Source organism: Petromyzon marinus, unplaced genomic scaffold, assembly GCF_048934315.1.
Source record: "Petromyzon marinus isolate PM22_M1 ecotype Great Lakes invasive population unplaced genomic scaffold, UKy_Petmar_22M1.pri1.0 PM_G_Scaffold_14, whole genome shotgun sequence".
Classification (NCBI taxonomy): Eukaryota; Metazoa; Chordata; class Hyperoartia; order Petromyzontiformes; family Petromyzontidae; genus Petromyzon; species Petromyzon marinus.
This window is the reverse complement of record NW_027422695.1, coordinates 3,751,588-3,772,403: the sequence shown is the minus strand read 5'-3', so window position 1 is coordinate 3,772,403 and position 20,816 is coordinate 3,751,588. Positions and strand designations below refer to the sequence as shown.

The window sequence follows — 20,816 nt, the reverse complement described above, 5'->3', positions numbered from 1 at the left end:
TCCGCCCTTCCCACCCTCCCCCCCTCGCTTCCGGCCCTCCTCTCCCCCGTCACCTCCCTCACCTCCGCCCCCCCCTCGCCCCTCACTTCAGACCCCGCCCCCCCTCACTTCCGGTTCCTCCCTTCTCATTCCCCTCTCTTCCCCCCCTGTTGTGGGCGAGGGGTTCGCACCATGAGCTGGAGAACCAAACAACCCGCAGACTGCCTGCTGCTGGATCTCCTCTCTGTTTCAAAGAACACATTTGAACAAATGTTGACCTCGGGTCTTTGCTCATCTACCGGCTTCACATTCCCTATTGCCCGTACAAAAACCCGGAGGAAGGGCCTTTGCTATTGATGCCCCCAGGGTCTGGAATGCTATTGCCAATAAACTGCAACTTGAATCGCTACCTATGAGATATTCACTCAAAACTGCTCTAGAGGAGTTGTACACCCCTAGCTTGCCACTGCTATTCAGTGGCCTAAAATAAAATAAAATGTTTCGCTCCGGATGACCGCTGCAAAGTATTATCTGTTTTGTGATTTAGCATGCTGATCTTAAAGGTGCATTGAAAAATTTGATACTCCGACCGATGCTCCTGTTGTTTGTGGAGTAACTCATGCAGCCAGCTGTGGCTCTAGGGTTTGGTGTTACATGGTTGTTTATGTAGTTTATTGTTAAAAATTCGGTCACAGTTCCTATGATCACTGTTACATTGCATTTATGGCTTTATTTTGGTGATTTCTAAAAGTTTTTTGGTTTGACCATGTTTTTGTTTATTGTAGTACGGAGTTAGACTGATGGCCTTAATACTCTTTGGTTCTATTCGGTAAAGTCACGTAGGTAAATAATAAAACAACAATTTACCTACGTGACTTTACCGAATAGAACCAAAGAGTATGGATCCTTGCAGTCACGAAAGCTTTAAATCTAGAATTGATGGCCTTAATCTTAGTTTTCTTGTTGTTGTTTGACTTGCATCCCAATGGGATTTTTGCATACAGCGTTGGTGTACGGTGCTATTTCAGGAATATTTTGATGTTTTTTTCCTGGATTTTCTGTTTGCACATGCACAAAGTCACTTTAAGATGTTTTCTTGTTCATGTTTTTTTGTTTGTTTGCATTGCACCCGATTCAAGAGCCGAATGGCTCACAGGGCTATACCATATAAATGAAACTATGAAACTATGAGAAGGAATGGACTGATGCGGCACAGGAGTATTTGGAGCTGAGTGGACTTACCGACTAGCGGTGCCAAGCTTGGCCTCTGTGGAGGAGTTTCCTGAAGAACGCTACTGGGCAGTAGAGGCAGTCGCCCTCCCAACAACAGCAGTGGTTGGAGAAGCGACGCTCACAACAACGAGCGTTGCACTGGGCGGATAAAATACAGCGAGTTGGCACAATGGGGAGCACAGGTGGTGAAACAGCCAGTCATCTCGGTCAGTCTGTCCCGTGACCGGCTCGCAGAGAGCCTTCGATACTTCACGTGGCCTCAAAGTGTGCACTTTAAGTGCACCTAACCTGGCACAAGCGCTGTGGTCACGTCACCGCCACTTTATGGCAGTTCTGCATGGGTGCTAAAGAATCAACTAATGTCACCTGCTGGGTCTGTCCCGTGACCTCCTGCACCTAGTCTGGCACAGTGGTGCATCTGCCAGTCATCTCGGTGAGTCAACTAATGTCACCTGCTGGGTCTATCCCGTGACCTCCTGCACCTAGCCTGGCACAGTGGTGCATCTGCCAGTCATCTCGGTCAGTCAACTAATGCCACCTGCTGGGCCTGTCCCGTGACCTCCTGCACCTAGCCTGGCACAGTGGTGCATCTGCCAGTCATCTCGGTGAGTCAACTAATGTGACTTGCTGGCCCTGTCCCATGACCTCCTGCACCTAGCCTGGCACAGTGGTGCATCTGCCAGTCATCTCGGTGAGTCAACTAATGTCACCTGCTGGGTCTGTCCCGTGACCTCCTGCACCTAGCCTGGCACAGGTTCCAACGCGTTCTACCCTCCCGTCAATCCCCGCAGCTGCTACCGCTGCTGCTGCACAACAGCGACCTCTCTCAGATCTGCGTCACAGTCTCCCACCATGTGGCCTCGTCTCCTCTTCCCCTAGGTCAGGGGTCGGCAACCTATGGCTCGCGAGCCAGATGTGGCTCTTTTGATGACTGCATCTGGCTCGCAAATAAATCTTAGCTGACATTTCTTTAGTTGTATTCAGTGTTAAAAAAATATTATATGGCTCTCACGGAAATTTATTTTAAAATATGTGGCTTTCATGGCTCTCTCAGCCAAAAAGGTTCCCTACCCCTGCCCTAGGTCGCTGGAGAAACTCTCCATCCCATACAGGAGCTGTGTCCACAGTCCCCCCTCCCCGCCGCCTCCGCTATCACAGAAGGATTTTCTTTGTCCTTCCGCTGGCTAAAAACCTTTCAGAGGCGTCGTTCGGCGCTCAAAAGTATTTTGAAACTTTGACTTTATTTTCACAACTGTGGAACATTACATCTCTTGACCATTTACTGAAACTGGTAATACGATCAGAGGATTAGATATGCAACACCAACCGTGAAATGTTTTTATTAGATAAACTACATTATAAAAAAAAAAACATTAACTTATACAAGTTGTGTTGCAGGCAAGGAAATTGCTGTTATGATGAAGACCATCCGTAAAGAATATAAGTGACGCAATTTTGCTAGAACACCTCGGTCAGACGTTTCAAAATCAATTTACCAACTCAGAAAATCCCTCTAAATATTTTCAGAAAGTTCTTCATAGCATCCTCAGCGTCCTCCGTTTGTTGTACGCTAAAATGTCGAACAACAACGACCAGCATTACAATTAGTGCGTCAATTTTAAAAAACCCTCACAGTAGGCCATATTATTCACCATATAGACTATAGTCACTATACTTATTAACCCAGGAAAACATCGGTCAAAAAATCTGGCCGTCCGCCTGATGATGCTGGTTGTAATCACTGGCGAAACGTCGTGCTCAGATTAAAAATGTTGTGGATTTGCTCTCCGTTACATCAACGTGCTGTACTAGTAAGGTTTTTTTGGAGGGGGGGTTATATCGCGCAAATATAAATGTGTGGTTAAACCCGCCACCACCCGACATAGCTGTGGCTCTAGGGTTTGGTGTTACATGTTATTTATGTAGTTTATTGTTAAAAATTCGGTCACAGTTCCTATGATCACTGTTACATTGCATTTATGGCTTTATTTTGGTGATTTCTAAAAGTTTTTGGGTTTGGTAATGTTTTTGTTTATTGTAGTACGGAGTTAGACTGATGCCCTAATCTAAGTTTTCTTGTTTTTGTTTGACTTGCATCCCACTGGGATTTTTGCACACAGCGTTGGTGTGCAGTGCTATTTCAGGAATATTTTGATGTTTTTTCCTGGATTTTCTGTTTGCACATGCACAAAGTCACTTCAAGATGTTTTCTTGTTCATGTTTTTTGTTTGTTGCGGTTGCACCCGATTCAAGAGCCGAATGGCTCACAGGGCTATACCAAATAATGAAATTATGAAACTATGAAAACTATGACATCTGAACAGAACATGCCAACTCGTTACCTGCACAGCACACCGGGTGTGTTGTGGAGTAAACCCATAACATTTACAAACTGAGTACGACGTTTCGCCAGTAATTACAACCAGCATCATCAGGCGATAGCCAGATTTGTGGAGACAGGAGGACAGAACAAATCTGGCTGTCGCCTGATGATGCTGGTCGCGAACACTGGCGAAACGTCGTACTCAGATTGTTAATGTTGTGGATTTGCTCTGCAACACACCGGCGTGCTGTACTAGTAACGAATTGGCACGTTCTGTTTACGTGACAAACCTTACTAGTTGGCTGTGTCGGGTGGTGGCGGGTTTAACGACACATTTACATTTTTGCGATCTAACCCAAGAAACCCATACCATTGATAAATGCTCAACATTTACAAATTGCATACTGTGATGCTTTGCTGGTAATTACACCCAGCTTCATGACTGGACTTGTGAGGGTTGCTCATGTTTAATATGGGAGGGCGGGTTGTTCTGATCCATTTTCTCTCACGTGCAATTTCCTAAATATTTTTTTTATAGGACACCAACGCGGACGGATTCTTTAAACATGCTTCACGACGATAGAAAGAAGGACAATAACCCGATCTAGAATACGATAAATCCTAACATTTGGAATGTATAAACTATGCCTTGATTCCCTTCCTCACTATTGACACACATTGCACAAGGTCACGAACCGACTGTGGCGGATGGCAATTTCTTGACAACCGAGTACAATCACTGTTTGAAGACTCAATGAACTCCCTGTTACGCACTCGTACGACAGCACCGTCACAAAGTGTTTCACTTCTTACCCCCGTAGGAAATTCAACCTTTCAATATACGGCGTACAATAGTGCAGGACTGTCATTTGCAAATTTGACTCCGGCAAGCAATGGCCAACTCATCTTAAAACAATGCCACGGGCTCTTTTAGCATCCTCTTCGAAGCAGACGGCGTGTCGTACTTAGCAGTTCATTGCCCGGCAGTAATATCCAGGGCAGTCCGCTAGATTCTAACCCCGGGACCTTTACAACAAGCGAGGGAAAAAACCCACTACCGCTGGGGCAGGTACTGTATAAGAACGTTAAATACGATAATACTGCACTGATGTTTGGGGCCCGTTGTTTAAAGCACCGATTTGTCTCACCTAGTGGAGCTTGGAGAAAAAAACATGCGACTTTTGGAATCACCGTAGGATTTCTCACCGCATGCCACCTGAGATGTAAAAAAAAGAGTAAGCACTTAAACATCGCCCTCCAATCACAATCGTGTCAAAACACAAGATGTCATCGTGGCGGCAGCCGTTGATACCACGAGACTTCTCCAAGCGAGGGAAGAAGAAAGAAGCAAAGAGGGAGTTGTTGTGGTTAGCGCATGCAGAGCGTGGATGAGATTAAACAGTTCGGTAAACCGAGCGCTCAACATGTGTGTAGAGCATCTACATCCTTAGACCTCCTTTGCCAGTACCAAAATATAATAATAGGGTTTTTCCCCTTTTTTCTGGCAACAAAACTGAAACCTTTTTACAAGGATTCATGTCTGCATTAACCACAATACCTGCAGACAAAATGCAAACAAAAAACATACTATGATAATATATGCATTGTCCTTGAAACTGATTGGTCCACACCAAGGGACGGCGGGTCTCGTGATGGGGGGAGGGGCAGTCACGTGCCTACGGGTGGGGGTGGGCGGGTCTCGTGATGGGGGGGAGGGGCAGTCACGTGCCTACTTGTGTGGGGGTGGGGAGTTTGGTGATGTGAGGTGACGAGAAGAAAGTGATTTGAGGTGCGGAGTTGAGGCGAGAGAGAGGAGGTGAGGCGAGAGAGAGGAGGTGAGGCGAGAGAGAGGAGGTGAGGCGAGCGAGAGGAGGTGAGGCGAGGGAGAGGAGGTGAGGCGAGGAAGAGGAGGTGACGCGAGAAAGAGGAGGTGAGGCGATAGAGAGGAGGTGAAGCGAGAGAGGAGGTGAGGCGAGAGAGAGGAGGTGAGGCGAGAGAGAGGAGGTGAGGCAAGGAGAGAGAGGAGGTGAGGCGAGGAGCGAGGCGTGAGGGGGCTGAAATCCGGCAAGTGGAGGGAGCCACATTGCATTCATGGCTTTTATTTTGGTGATTTCGAAAACGTTTTTTTTGTTTTGGCCATGTTTTTGTTTATTGTAGTACGGAGTTAGACTGATGGCCTTAATCTTAGTTGTCTTGTGGTTGTTGTTGTTATTTGACTTGCATCCCACTGGGATTTTTGCACACAGCGTTGGTGTACGGTGCAATTTCAGGAATATTTTGATGTTTTTTTTCCTGGATTTTTCTGTTTGCACAGTCACAAAGTCACTTTAAGATGTTTTCTTGTTCATGTTTTTTGTTTGTTGCGGTTGCACCCGATTCAAGAGCCGAATGGCTCACAGGACAATACCAACATAAATAAAACTATGAACTATGAACTATGCTTCGCCGTTCTTACCCTCACGGCGATCACGGCGGCAGCAAGCAGCAGCGGCAAGCAGGGGCGGCACCGCTCCCCCATCGCCATGAGCCTCCTCCACTCAAGCCGCCGGCCGCGTCCGCACCGCCTCGTCCAGGCCCCGGCGTGGCTGGCGCTGCGCGCCACGCTGCGGTGCGATCCCCGCTCGGCCAGGACGCTCCGCGGCTCCGAGCTGATGGAGGCGCTGCGGTTCAAGGCACGGGGGGGCCTCGAGGCACGGGGGGGCCTCGAGGCACGGGGGGGCCCTGAGGCACGAGGGGGCCTCGAGGCACGGGGGGGCCTCGCGGCACGGGGGGGGGGGCTCAAGGCACGGGGGGGCCTCAAGGCACGGGGGGGGCCTTACTGACGAGCGCGCCGTGAAGAAAAAACAAAAAAATTGAAAAAAAAATCCTTCTAGAAAAGTAGAGAAGGGGGGGGTGGGGGGTTACGTAAAACAAAGCATTAAAAAATCCCCCCAAAAAATCGAGTGCAACTGGGTTAAATGTTAATTAACCAAGTCACCAGGAATGTGTCCGATCTCACGCGATCTCGGAAGCTCAGCACGGTTGAGTCTGGATCGTGCGTCGATCGGTGACCACCATACAAACCGGCTTAGTGCAGGCTGCTGTTATGCTTCATGGTGGGCAGCTCTATCATCTTAATGCTCCTGCTCTCACCATAATCCTCACAACTCACATGGTGGAAAGCCCTCATCCAGTGGTGAATTAATAAAGTGATGTACAAATATAAGACAACGGTCTGATTTGCTCCCCAAAAAGGTAAGATTAAATCCCCATTAGCCTAATAAACTTGAAAAGCAATGTTTAAACAACCAAACTCGTAATTTGTTTTATTGATGGGGAATATTGCTGGGGAGATGCTTTATCGCTAGCCATGCTATCTTAATGTTTACAGCTGTAATCCTCTTGTTACGTGTGCATTGCATCAATAAATTGAGAAATATTCAGATAATTAGCGCTGTAAATGCCTCGGAGGCCAATTTCATTTTCCAAATATAATTTCAGGTAAGAATAGGAGGAATAAGAAGTGTGTTTAGTATAGAACATGCAGTGCAGTCGCCATCCATGTTAATGTAAGCCACAGGATGGCAGCAGCATGTATACACTTGATTGAAACCTTCCACTTTTATAACGAAAGCTGTTTTATAAGCAGACTTGAAGATAATGTTATAGTAAACGTGCGTATAATATGTTTTTAACATCTCTTTTTTAACATTTTTTTTTATTATACAACTAATTCCTAAATGTTACATGTATAATAAAAGGAATTTACTCGCAACACAAGACGGTCGCTTGTGTTGCGATGGAAACGTGATATTGTTCTTATTTTCATTATTTTTTCTATCTACGTGGCTTTACCGAAAGACCCAAAGAATATAGAAATTACATTTTGTATGACTTACCCAACCAAGATGGTTCTTGTATCATATGCTAGATGTACTGTAATTGAACATTTGTCTTGGTTTTTGTTTCTGACCGTGCAGATATGCCTGACCGGGTGCCCTCAGGATGCCATGATTAAGATTAATAGAATCTGTCACGAGCATAATTTCAAGTTCTTTGCAGGAGATGTGTTTGGTTATCACAGCTACATGTTTATATTCTTAGCTCTTTCGGTAAAGTCACGTTTAAGGGAAACAATAAAATAATAAAATATATATAAAACAATAAAAATTATCACGATGTCTCATATCCTGCGTCCTTTCACTGGAAAAACCACCTCTGCGGTACAAAATTCTACTCACCTGGTATCGACAATCAAGGGTATTTCCCTGTCCCCAGACGACCTGCTTGTCAGTTTTGATGTAGTTTCCTTATTCACCAAGGTTCCTGTACCTGACACCATCGCAATCATTGAAGACTTGGTTCATCAAGGACTAAACACTGAGGTACCCACCCTGGTGAGACTGTTTAACCAATACATACTTCACTTGGAATGGAACTTTCTACAAACTGAGGGCGCCCCAATGGGCTCCCCCCTATCTCCGGTTATAGCTAACATTTTCATGGAGAAATTTGAGACTGACGCCATCCAGACTGCCACTCTGCACCCAACCTTATGGAAAAGGTACATGGATGACACCTTTATCATCTGGCCACATGGCCGGCCTGCTCTAGACCAATTCTTCGACCACATCAATTCCATACACCCAGCCATCAGATTTACCATGGAAGTCGAAAAAGATGGCAAGCTACCTTTTTTGGATGTCCTAATTAAAAAGAGACCTGATGGTTCAATGAGCCACTCTGTCTACAGGAAAGCTACCCATACGGATGCTTATCTGAAACCGGATTCCTACCACCATCCATCACAGAAGAATTCTCTCATCAAGAGTATCATAGAGCCCAATGCATATCCGACCAGGAACACATAGGCAGTGAACTCAAGCACGTACACCAAGCTCTTAAGGCTAATGGTTACTCCGACTATACAATCCGCAAAGCTATCACTCAAACCATGAAGAAGGACCCTCTTGAGGAGCCTTTCAAAACCATCACTTTACCCTACATTGCGGGGATCACAAAAAAGATCTCCAAAATCTTGAATAAACACAAGATCCAGGTCCGTTTCAACACATTACATAAAATCCGTGATCTGGTTCCGTCTGTAAAAGATGTGATTCCGGACATACAGTACCCTGGTGTCTACAAACTAAGTTGCTTCTGTGGTAGTAGTTACATTGGAGAAACCAAACGTCATGTCTCGGACCGCATTCGTGAACACAAAGCAGACCTTAAACACGGTAGGACCAACACCTCGGCCGTGGCAGATCATTGTTATAATTCAGTAGGCTCACATGACATTGACTTTTCCAAGACAGGTTCTTTGTAAGCCATCTGGCTACCATAAGATATTCGTTCATGAGGCTATCCACATATACAAGCACAGAGACAATTTCAACCGAGAAGATGGATTCTGGCTTAGCAATCATTGGAAAGATTTGATAAACTATTTCAGGTCTTAATTGATTGTTCACGCTTACAGTGGCTTTCAGACAGCATACATTAATTTTTCGTCTCCCCCCTCCTCTTTTCAGAACATAGATGGACTAGTCCTTCTAAATAAACTGCCAAATCGCTGCGCGTGGCGCTGGTGTTTTTTTAAATATAAATAAATAAATGCACCGTTAAAATAAATAAATTAATGCAAACCGACACACCTGATGACGACCGTTTGTGTTATGGTCGAAACGTGATAATTTGTATTGTTTTATATATTTTTTATTATTTTATTGTTTCCCTTCAATAATAAAATATATATAATATATATATACCTTATTATTTTTTTGTTTCCCTTCAACGTGACTTTACCGAAAGAGCTAAGAATATGAGTTTATCAATCTACATGACGACGACGATGATGATGATGAGGTTGTCAATCTCCATGACGACGATGATGATGACGAGTTTGTCAATCTCCATGACGACGATGATGATGACGAGTTTGTAAATCTCCATGAAGACGATGATGATGATGAGTCTGTCAATCTCCATGACGATGACGATGAGTTTGTCAATCTCCATGATGACGACGATGATGATGAGTTTGTAAATCTCCATGACGACGATGATGATGACGAGTGTTAATCTCCATGACGACGACGACGATGATGATGACGAGTTTGTAAATCTCCATGACGACGACCTCCAAGCCTCGTGGAGCCTCCAGCAGCCCCCGTTGCCATGGCCACGGGCACAACCACTTGAAGACTTCAACCCGGGGGTGGTGGTCGACATCGGGCGGTGGCAGCGTTCAGTGGCGATCATCTGCGTTGTGTCGCATTTGCGTGAGAGAGAGAGAGTTTCAAGTTTTCAAGTTTCATTTATTAGGTGTAGCCCTGTGAGCCATGCGGCTCTTAAGTCGGGTGCAACCGCAACAAACAAAATTTGAACACAGAACATCTTAAAGCGACAATGCGTAACAGAAACATTCTGGAATAAACCAGCAAATATTCCACACAAAAAAACATGTTAAAACGCTGTGTGTTAAAATCAATGTGGTGCAAGCCAACAACAACAACCATAAGACAATTTAGATTAACCATGTTTTCTAATCACCAAAATAAAGCTGTAAAAACAATGTAACAACAGTAATCATAGGAACTGTGAATTTAAATTTAACAATAAACGATATACATAATTCGTACGACAAAAAAACTGCAGCCATAGCTGGCAGCACGACACTCCCAGTGTATGATGTGTGAGTGAGTCAGCAGCAGAGTGAGTGAGTGTATGATGTGCGAGTCAGCGTATGATGAGTGAGTCAGCAGCAGCGTGAGTGAGTGATGTGCGAGTCAGCGTATGAAGAGTGAGTTAGTGAATGATGTGTGAGCGAGTGTATGCTGTGTGAGCGAGTCAGTGGCAGTGTGAGTGTATGATGTGTGAGTCAGCGCACGATGTGTTAGTCAGCGCATGATGAGTGAGTCAGTGTATGATGTGCAAGTGAGCCAGCAAACAATGAGTGAACCTGTGTATGATGAGTGAATGGGTCAGTGGTTGTGCGAGTGTATGATGTGTGAGTGAGTAAGCGCATGATGAGCGAGTCAGTGCATGATGTGTGAGTGAGTCAGTGCATGGTGTGAGTGAGTCAGTGCATGGTGTGAGTGAGTCAGTGTATGATGTGTGAGTGAGTCAGTGCATGGTGTGAGTGAGTCAGTGTATGATGTGTGAGTGAGTCAGTGCATAATGTGTGAGTAAGTCAGTGCATGGAGTGAGTGAGTCAGTGTATGTGTGAGAAAGTCAGTGTATGATGTGTGAGTGAGTCAGTGCATGGTGTGAGTGAGTCAGTGTATGATGTGAGCGTGAGTCAGTGTATGATGTGTGAGTGAGTCAGTGTATGATGTGAGGGTGAGTCAGTGTATGATGTGTGAGTGAGTCAGTGTAGAATGTGTGAGTGAGTCAGTGCATGATGTGTGAGTGAGTCAGTGTATGATGTGTGAGTGAGTCTGTGTATGATGTGAGAGTGAGTCAGTGTATGATGTGTGAGTGAGTCAGTGTATGATGTGTGAGTGAGTCAGTGCATGGTGTGAGTGAGTCAGTGTATGATGTGTGAGTGAGTCAGTGCATGGTGTGAGTGAGTCAGTGTATGATGTGTGAGTGAGTCTGTGTATGATGTGTGAGTGAGTCAGTGCATGGTGTGAGTGAGTCAGTGTATGATGTGTGAGTGAGTCAGTGTATGATGTGTGAGTGAGTCAGTGTATGATGTGTGAGTGAGTCAGTGCATAATGTGCGAGTGAGTCAGTGCATGGTGTGTGAGTGAGTCAGAGCATAATGTGCGAGTGAGTCAGTATATGATGTGTGAGTGAGTCAGTGTATGATGTGTGAGTGAGTCAGTGTATGATGTGTGAGTGAGTCAGTGTATGATGTGTGAGCGAGTCAGTGCATAATGTGCGAGTGAGTCAGTGCATGGTGTGTGAGTGAGTCAGAGCATAATGTGCGAGTGAGTCAGTATATGATGTGTGAGTGAGTCAGTGTATGATGTGTGAGTGAGTCAGTGTATGATGTGTGAGTGAGTCAGTGTATGATGTGTGAGCGAGTCAGTGTATGATGTGTGAGAAAGTCAGTGTATGATGTGTGAGTGAGTCAGTGCATGGTGTGAGTTAGTCAGTGCATGATGTGTGAGCGAGTCAGTGTATGATGTGAGTGAGTCAGTGTATGATGTGTGAGCGAGTCAGTGTATGATGTGTGAGTGAGTCAGTGCATGGTGTGAGTGAGTCAGTGTATGATGTGTGAGTGAGTCAGTGCATGATGTGTGAGTGAGTCAGTGCATGGTGTGAGTTAGTCAGTGCATGATGTGTGAGCGAGTCAGTGTATGATGTGTGAGCAAGTCAGTGTATGATGTGTGAGTGAGTCAGTGTATGATGTGTGAGTGAGTCAGTGTATGATGTGTGAGAAAGTCAGTGTCGGCTCCCTCTGCTTGCGCCGTCTCCCCGCCCCCCCCCCCTTGACTCCGTCGGCCCCCCCCCAGCTCCGTCGCCCCCCCCCGGCTCCATCGCTCCCCCGCTGGCTCCGTCGCCCCCCCCGGCTCCATTGCCCCCCCCCCCCAGCTCCGTCGGCCCCCCCTGGCTTGGTCGCCCCTCCCCGGCTCTGTCGGCCCCCCCCCCCAGCTCCGTCAGCCCCCCCGGCTCCGTCGCCCCCCCCCGACACCGTCGGCCCCGCCCCCACCTCCGTCGGCCCCCCCCTGGCTCTGTCGCCCCCCCCCCAGCTCCGTTGGCCCCCCCCTGGCTCCGTCAGCCCCCCCCAGCTCCGTCGGCCCCCCCCCGACTCCGTCGCCCCCCCTGGTTCCGTCGGCCCCCCCCGGCTCCGTCGGCCCCCACCCAGCTCCGTCGGCCCCCCCCCGACTCCGTCGGCCCCCCCTGGCTCCGTTGCCCCCCCCCGGCCCCCCCAGCTCCGTCGGCCCCCTCGGCTCCGTCGGCCCCCTCCGTCGGCTCCCTCGTCCCCCTCACAAACGACAGACACGGTCAGATATCTTCCATGGTAGGTTGGCAGTCACCTTTAAGTGCAATAAAAAATAGTTATAATAATTGTAACAACAATGAAAATAGCAATGACAATCATAATATTACCGACAAGGATGATTGTAAACGGGGTTACACTCCCACTCCCCCACCACCTCAATTTAACATGGGTTGACCCACGGGTGACCGCCCGATGTTTTGTAAACAAGTTTAACGTTGAGGGGGTTGTTGGTTATTGGATTCCTCGGACGTGGTGAAGGAGTTTAAAGTTCTCTGCTCGACTCGGCAGAATCGGCGTCTTGGGAAAGGCGATGTTGAGCTGAGAGCCTTGGGAGGAGCGAGAGAGTCTCTTAGCACGTGGGGGAATATCGTCACCCAAAAAAGTAAGAATCGTTTAAATGTGTCTTTGTGTATGTGCGGCGGTGAAGAGCTTCATAGATAATCGGATTTCTTCCGGTAATAAATGTTCTCATGAAACATCCTTAACCTATAAGTTAAACGTAATTGAGGATTCAGGCTTCGCCTAGTAACAGGTTAGTAGGCCTCAAGCCTTAGGCCTAAAGGTTTAATCTTTAATTTGTTCACCCACCTAAGGTGTTTAATAATTTAATTATACAGAGATCGTGAGATGGCAAATCTTCAGTCACCCCTTAAACTGTAAGTGCATTTTTTTTTACTAATTTGAGGATTATTGTATGAAAATGTTGATGTAAATAATAAAATTTAATTTAATTTTATGCGTAATTATCCAAAGTTATGTTAATGTTTCAATTATGTGCATAAATTATGCTAAGTGGAGATATGACGTATTAATTTATGCGAACGCATGCTATTATGCTAATGTATACAGTTATGATAATTAGGCTTAGCTTCGTTGCCCAGGGTCGTATCATCAATCGGCATCATACAATTAATTGTATGAAGTTATGCAGGTGTGCTGTAAGTATGCCAGATTGAGCTCGGCTTTGTTGTCTAGGTTCGTATTATCGATCGCTATGATACAATTATTCTCGCTTTAACATTTACTGATTATGTATTAGTGTGTTATCTCAGGTCTCCAAATTCAAATCTCACTGCAGGATACAGTTCTTGTAATTAAGAATTAACTTAGGAAATAAACACTCAAACACTGCTGTGTTAAGCAATTTTAATTTCTAAACAAAACTTTAACACTCTAATATGCGAATTCTTATGCTTGAAATTGTCAACACAGTATTCCAGGAGATGTTCCCCTCATTGATCCATACATTTAACCCTCAATAATCACGTTTGTTAACTGGGTACCAGAACAATTGATTACTTCCTCAGAGTAACACGATCATATACGGCGATAGGGAACAAAACTCCTTAAAAATTCGTGCAACGATATTCATACAAAGGCAATAAAGAAACATGTCCTGAAGGCAAAGTACACGGTAATTAATTCATGAGCAAGATTACGTAATTGCGAAATGTCTTGGAACAAGGGTGTGTGGCAGTACGCCTGCTTCAGCAAATACTCATCAATTGGCTAAGGCTTCATGGATTCATACATTTAACCCTCAATGATCACGTTTGTTTACTGGGTACCGGAACAAACGATTGCTTCATCAGAGTAACATGAGCATATACGGCAAATAGGAATAAAAGTCCTTCTTAGCTCTTTCGGTAAAGTCACGTTGAAGGGCAACAATAAAACATATATAAAACAATAAAAATTCTCACGACGTTTCCACCATAACACAAACGTCGTGAGAATTTTTATTGTTTTATATATATTTTATTATTTTATTGTTTCCCTTCAACGTGACTTTACCGAAAGAGCTAAGAATATGAATTACTGTAGTCACGAAAGCTTTAAATCAAAAGGAATAAAAGTCCTTAAAAAATTCATGCAACGACATTCACACGAAGGCAATAAAGAAACTTATCCCGAAGGCAAAACGTATACGGCAATGAATCCATGGGCAAGATTACGTAAGTTAACGAAATGTTGAAACCATGGTGTGCAGCAGTAGGCCTGCTTCAGCAAATACTCATTAATTGGCTGAGGTTTCAATACATTCACGGGCCAGATTCTGTGATCAAAGGAAGATTTCAACGCAGTGTTCTCCCTGTGAGTGTGTGAATTCGTAACTTATGTTTTTAAACGTTTAGCTTTCATCAATGAATTCGTTGATAATATTTATGCAAATCAAAAAGAAACATAACTACTAAAAATACTTCTACACGACCGTTTCCCCGTAACCCAATGGCAACCGTGTTCTTCGTTATCAGTTGATACTTGACGCACTTATCATGAGTCTTCTTAGTAATGATTCGTGTATATGTGTTGAGTGGGCATGGTATGGGTTGAGTGGGGATGTGTTGTTGATCAATTATTTGCGTCAAGCAGATGCCAGGTGATGCGTTGCAATGTGTGGCGGCGTGCATGTCATACGGATAGCTGGGTTCTCCTCTCACACGGGCGGCCGGAGTTCGGTCCGCAGCCAGTCCGAAGAGTCGGGACGACGCGATGATCCCGTCTTCAGGTAGCACCCACAGCTCTTCCGCTGGCAGCTGACACCCTTGCTTGGTGCGCGCCGGCTCCGGCTCTCTGGCGACGAACGATGCTTTCATTCGTCGATGGATGACGCTGGAATTCTGGTCAGCTTAGCTCGAACTGCAGTGGCTCTTGTGAGTCGACGCCCAGAGCAGAATGATTTTCGAGCGATACTTCTTCGGACGGCGCTGAATTCGCACGGCGTAGCATGTCGCTACTCGGCGAGCCTCACCATCCTGGATGAGTTGCGGAGTCTTCTTCTGCGTCGGCGGTGATCTCCTGCGTCGGTGGCTGGCTGTTATCTTCGGTAGCTGGTCATCTTCGGTAGCTGATGATCGCCGTCTTCTGCCGCTGGTAGCTGTGTTGCAATGTATGGCCCGTGTCTCTCTTTTTATGCCAAAATTTCTTTCTCTACTCGCCTTCTCACAAAGGACCGGAACTTTCTATGATCTCGCTCTGTGTTGTGGGGGGGGGGGGGGGGGAGTTGTATGTGTGTCTGTGTGTGTGTCATTTATTAAGCCATCTGTGTCTCTCCCCAAGCCATCTTTTCATCTGTGGAACACAGATGCCCCCCTGCAATACAAGAGTAATTTCCCTCGCTCTGGGCGTTACATTCTTTGCTATGCCGTGCTGCGGGAAGACAAAGACGGTTGGGAGGGTCTTTTCCTATGGGATACAGTTTATCTTGGTTGTGTGTGACCTATTTCGCCTCATCTTTTCTGGATAACCCTCGGTTTAATAATGCATAATTATTATTTGGTTAATGTTTCCCAAGATTTGTGATTTAACATTGTAATCACCACGTATTTCTTAGGGGTTTTTTTATTTCGTCCCCCTGTCAGTATCCGCGGACCCGTGCTGTTATACTAGAGTAATTTATTGGTGTCCTCAGTTTTAGAGGTATAACTTAGTTTCGGTTAAGCTTCTTGACTGCTGGAATTAATTTCTATGGTTTTTGTAAAGTCACGTAAATGGCAAGATGTAGTGTAATTTAAGGTGAATAACGTTAGTATCAGTATTATGTACGAGAAGTAATACCCACTATGTAGATTGTAGTCTGTTTTTTTATCGTAGCGAGTGTATAGATTCCTATAATGTCAACTTATTCTTTAAAGCTTTCGTGACTGCAAGGATTCATCTTCTTTGGTTCTTTCGGTAAAGTCACGTAGAATGAGAATAAAATAATAAAATAATAAAATAAAATAACACAATAAAATTCTCACGACGTTTCGGCCACAACACAAGTGGCCTTGATCAGGTGAAGGGACGAGACTGTCTCGAGGACAGCGCTGGAGCGAACACAGCCAAGCTCAGACCGCGACCTTTAAGCTGTGTGAGAAGAAACAGAGCGCCTTGACAAAGGAATTAGCATTTGGTATTACCTTAGAGTCGCGGCTTTAAATCGAAATTTAACCGCCTCTACGGGGAGGGATTCCACATAACCTTAAGATCATTCAACAGACTCCGGGATAAGAAGGCTCAACTAATCGAGTCTCTCACCTTTCTGAAGAGATGCCGCGACTCTAAGGTAATACCAAATGCTAATTCCTTTGTCAAGGCGCTCTGTTTCTTCTCACACAGCTTAAAGGTCGCGGTCTGAGCTGAGCTTGGCTGTGTTCGCTCCAGCGCTGTCCTCGAGACAGTCTCGTCCCTTCACCTGATGAAGGCCACTTGTGTTGTGGCCGAAACGTCGTGAGAATTTTATTGTGTTATTTTATTTTATTAATTTATTGTTTTATTCTCATTCTACGTGACTTTACCGAAAGAACCAAAGAAGACTTATTCTTGTTGCTGAGTTTTGTCCTATTTTGTCTGATGTATGTGTGTTTGTTCTATTTTATTGTGGTGATGAGATGTCTCATCAAGGCCTGGCTCCTTCCTTCGCGGTCGGGTGTCGCCTTTGTCTATCTCGGTGGGAGTCGTGTTCTCTCCCTTTGCCGTTTTATTGCTACCGCATGTGGCTGGGAAAAAAGGCGGCCGATAGGCTTCCTCTATGGAATCCTTTTCTCTCGGTCCCGTGATCAACCCATCTCGCTCCATCTCCTCTGGGTGACCCTTGGCTTAACTCTAATAATCATTATTTGGTTTATGTTTTCCAAGATTCATCTTTAATCTTTAATTTGTTTACCCACATAAAGTGTTGTTAACAACTTCACTGATTTTGAAATAACAAAAATATTTTTTTAACACAAAACATTTTTTTGTTATTTTCTTTGAACCTATCTAAGTGACTTTACCGAAAGACCCAAGAATATTAAATGACCTCGTTTAATAATGATAATTATCATGACAGATTAAGAACAATAATGGTAACAATGATAACATTAACAATAATGAACAATAAGGATAACAAGGATAATTTTATCAATTTATGATAATCGTAATGATGATAGCAATGATACGGATACTGATAATACGGATGATCGTGATAAATATATTATAACAAAACAGATAATGACAATGATACGGATACTGATAATACGGATAATCGTGATAAAGATATTATAACGATACAGATAATGACAATGATACGGATACTGATAATACGGACAATCGTGATAAAGATATAACGATATAGATAATGACAATGATACGGATACTGATAATACAGACAATCGTGATAAAAATATTATAACGATACAGATAATGACTGATACGGATACTGATAATACGGATAATTGTGATAAAGATATTATAATGATACAGATAATGACAATGATACAGATACTGATAATACGGATAATCGTGATAAAGATATTATAACGATACAGATAATGACAAGGCACCTTAATTACTCTCACGCAGCTTAAAGGTCACGGTCTGAGCGTGGCTGTGTTTCACTCCAGCGCTGTCCTCGAGAAAGTCTGGTCCCTTCACCTGATGAAGGCTGCTTGTGTTGTGGCCGAAACGTCGTGATTTTTGTTGTTTTATTTTTTACCTACATGACTTTACCAAGAGCATGATAATAACTCTTATATTTTATTTTAAACAAACCCCCCGCCCCCCAGGAAAGAGAATGCCGTGAATGTTGAAGCAATGGATCTTCCAGACGACGTGGAGACTCACCACGTCGGCGGCGGCGCTCACACCCAGCTCCACTTAGCCCAGCGGAGCGTTACCTTGGAAGGGCTTTGTGTGGTGGTGGAGGAGAAAGAGGAGGAGGTGGAGGAGGAAGAGGCGGAGGAAAAGGAGGAGGGACAGCAGGTGGAACGTGACCCGTGGGATGAGTTAGACAAGCTGGAGTGTGCCTCGTGGGATGAGTTCGACAAGCTGGACGATGAGGTGCAGCGTGTCCTGTGTGATGAGTTAGACGAGGTGGGGGAGCGTGTCCTGTGGGATGCGTTTGACAAGGTGGGGGAGCGTGTCCCATGTGATGAGTTAGACGAGGTGGGGGAGCGTGTCCCGTGGGATGAGTTAGACGAGGTGGAAGATGAAGTGCAGCGTATCCTGTGGGATGAGTTTGACAAGGTGGGGGAGCGTGTCCCGTGGGATGAGTTTGACAAGGTGGAGGAGCGTGTCCCGCGTGATGAGTTAGACAAGGTGGGGGAGCGTGTCCCGTGTGATGAGTTAGACGAGGTGGGGGAGCGTGTCCCATGTGATGAATTAGACGAGGTGGGGGAGCGTGTCCCGTGGGATGAGTTAGACGAGGTGGAAGATGAAGTGCAGCGTATCCTGTGGGATGAGTTTGACAAGGTGGGGGAGCGTGTCCTGTGGGATGAGTTTGACAAGGTGGGGGAGTGTGTCCCGTGTGATGAGTTAGACGAGGTGGGGGAGCGTGTCCCGTGTGATGAGTTAGACGAGGTGGGGGAGCGTGTCCCGTGTGATGAGTTAGACGAGGTGGAGGACGTAGGCTACAAGTGCTCTCCCATGGAGTCGATTGGAGACGAGGCTTTGCCGTGTTCCGACGGAGGGGACCCCTGGGAACGGATCTTTGACGTCGCCTCCGCCGTGACCTCCTCCACCGCCTCCACTTCGACGTCGTCGACTCTCGGAGGTCTCCCCTCGGAGGCCATCGACGACGCGACCCGAGGGGGCTCCTCCTGGACAGAGTCGGATCTCGTTATTTTCAAGCTGATAGAAAACGCCTGGCGTGGCGGCGGCGGCGGGGACGACGACGATAGCCTCGTGGAGGTCGCGGCCGCGTCTCCCCGTTTGACTCGGGGTGCAAGATGGAGGAGAAGTGAAGCCAATCACCAAGGCAGGGAACTCCTCTACTTACAAACATCACTTCAGATAATCCCCTACTTATGAACGTTACTGCGAGGACTTCCCTACTTACAATCATTACCGCAGATACTCCCTTATGAGCATCGCCAGAGGGATTCTTCTATTTACTATCACTGCTGCAGGGATTCCCTTACATTACCGCAAGACGCCCCTGTTTACAAGCATTACTATAGAGACGCCCCTACTTACGAACATTACTTCAGAGATTCCCATACTTAAGAGCGCTACGACGTGGATTCCCCTACCTACGGACATCACAGCATGTACTCTATGTACGAACATTACTACAGGGACTTCCTTACTTATGAACATTCGACTTACGAACTTTCAGAGATGCGAACAAACCTGGTCCGTATGTCCACTTGCAGCTGCTCGTACCGAGAGTCGTAAGTTCAACCGGCGCGCAACAGATGGTGGTGGTGGCATCTACAGCGAGGGAAAAAAAGTATTTGATCCCCTGCTGATTTTGTACGTTTGCCCACTGACAAAGAAATGATCAGTCTATAATTTTAATGCTAGGTTTATTTGAACAGTGAGAGACAGAATAACAACAACAAAATGCAGAAAAACGCATGTCAAAAATGTTATAAATTGATTTGCATTTTAATGAGGGAAATAAGTATTTGACCCCCTCTCAAGCAGAAAGATTTCTGGCTCCCAGGTGTCTTTTATACAGGTAACGAGCTGAGATTAGGAGCACACCTGTCCACAGAAGCAATCAATCAATCAGATTCCAAACTCTCCACCATGGCCAAGACCAAAGAGCTCTCCAAGGATGTCAGGGACACGATTGCAGACCTACACAAGGCTGGAATGGGCTACAAGACCATTGCCAAGCAGCTTGGTGAGAAGGTGACAACAGTTGGTGTGATTATTCGCAAATGGAAGAAACACAAAAGATCTGTCAATCTCCCTCGGCCTGGGGCTCCATGCAAGATCTCACCTCGTGGAGTTGCAATGATCATGAGAACGGTGAGGAATCATCCCAGAACTACACAGGAGGATATTGTCAATGATCTCAAGGCAGCTGGGACCATAGTCACTAAGAAAACAATTGGTAACACACTATGTCATGAAGGACTGAAATCCTGCAGCACCCGCAAGGTCCCCCTGCTCAAGAAAGTTTGCCAATGAACATTTGAATCATTCAGAGGACAACTGGGTGAAAGTGTTGTGGTCAGATGAGACCAAAATGGAGCTCTTTGGCATCAACTCAACTCGCCGTGTTTGGAGGAGGAGGAATGCTGCCTATGACCCCAAGAACACCATCCCCACCGTCAAACATGGAGGTGGAAACATTATGCTTTGGGGGTGTTTTTCTGCTAAGGGGACAGGACAACTTCACCACATCAAAGGAACGATGGACGGGGCCATGTACCGTCAAATCTTGGGTGAGAACCTCGTTCCCTCAGCCAGGGCATTGAAAATGGGTCGTGGATTGGTATTCCAGCATGACAATGACCCAAAACACACGGCCAAGGCAACAAAGGAGTGGCTCAAGAAGAAGCACATTAAGGTCCTGGAGTGGCCTAGCCAGTCTCCAGACCTTAATCCCATAGGAAATCTGTGGAGGGAGCTGAAGGTTCGAGTTTCCAAACGT

At 45.8% G+C, this 20,816-nt stretch overlaps 1 protein-coding gene and 1 long non-coding RNA gene across 2 annotated transcripts; one reads left to right on the top strand and one right to left on the bottom strand.

The window, feature by feature from the left end:
- Positions 1-2,434: 2,434 nt before the first annotated feature.
- Positions 2,435-6,291, bottom strand: LOC142910277 (uncharacterized). Its single transcript, XR_012932813.1, has 3 exons — positions 5,991-6,291; positions 4,684-4,751; positions 2,435-2,782 (listed from the first exon to the last, which is right to left on the bottom strand). It is a non-coding gene; the product is annotated as an uncharacterized LOC142910277 (long non-coding RNA).
- Positions 6,292-12,696: 6,405 nt separating this feature from the next.
- LOC142910220 (uncharacterized) lies at positions 12,697-20,327 on the top strand. The gene is made up of 2 exons (XM_076059921.1): positions 12,697-12,851; positions 17,998-20,327. Exon 2 carries the CDS (start codon positions 18,026-18,028, stop codon positions 19,238-19,240), a length of 1,215 nt encoding a protein of 404 aa, XP_075916036.1. The 5' UTR covers positions 12,697-12,851; positions 17,998-18,025; the 3' UTR covers positions 19,241-20,327.
- Positions 20,328-20,816: the final 489 nt, after the last annotated feature.

Coding starts and splice junctions, on each gene's coding strand:
- LOC142910220 (XM_076059921.1), top strand. CDS start 18,026: ATGGATCTTCCAGACGACGTGGAGACTCACCACGTCGGCGGCGGCGCT.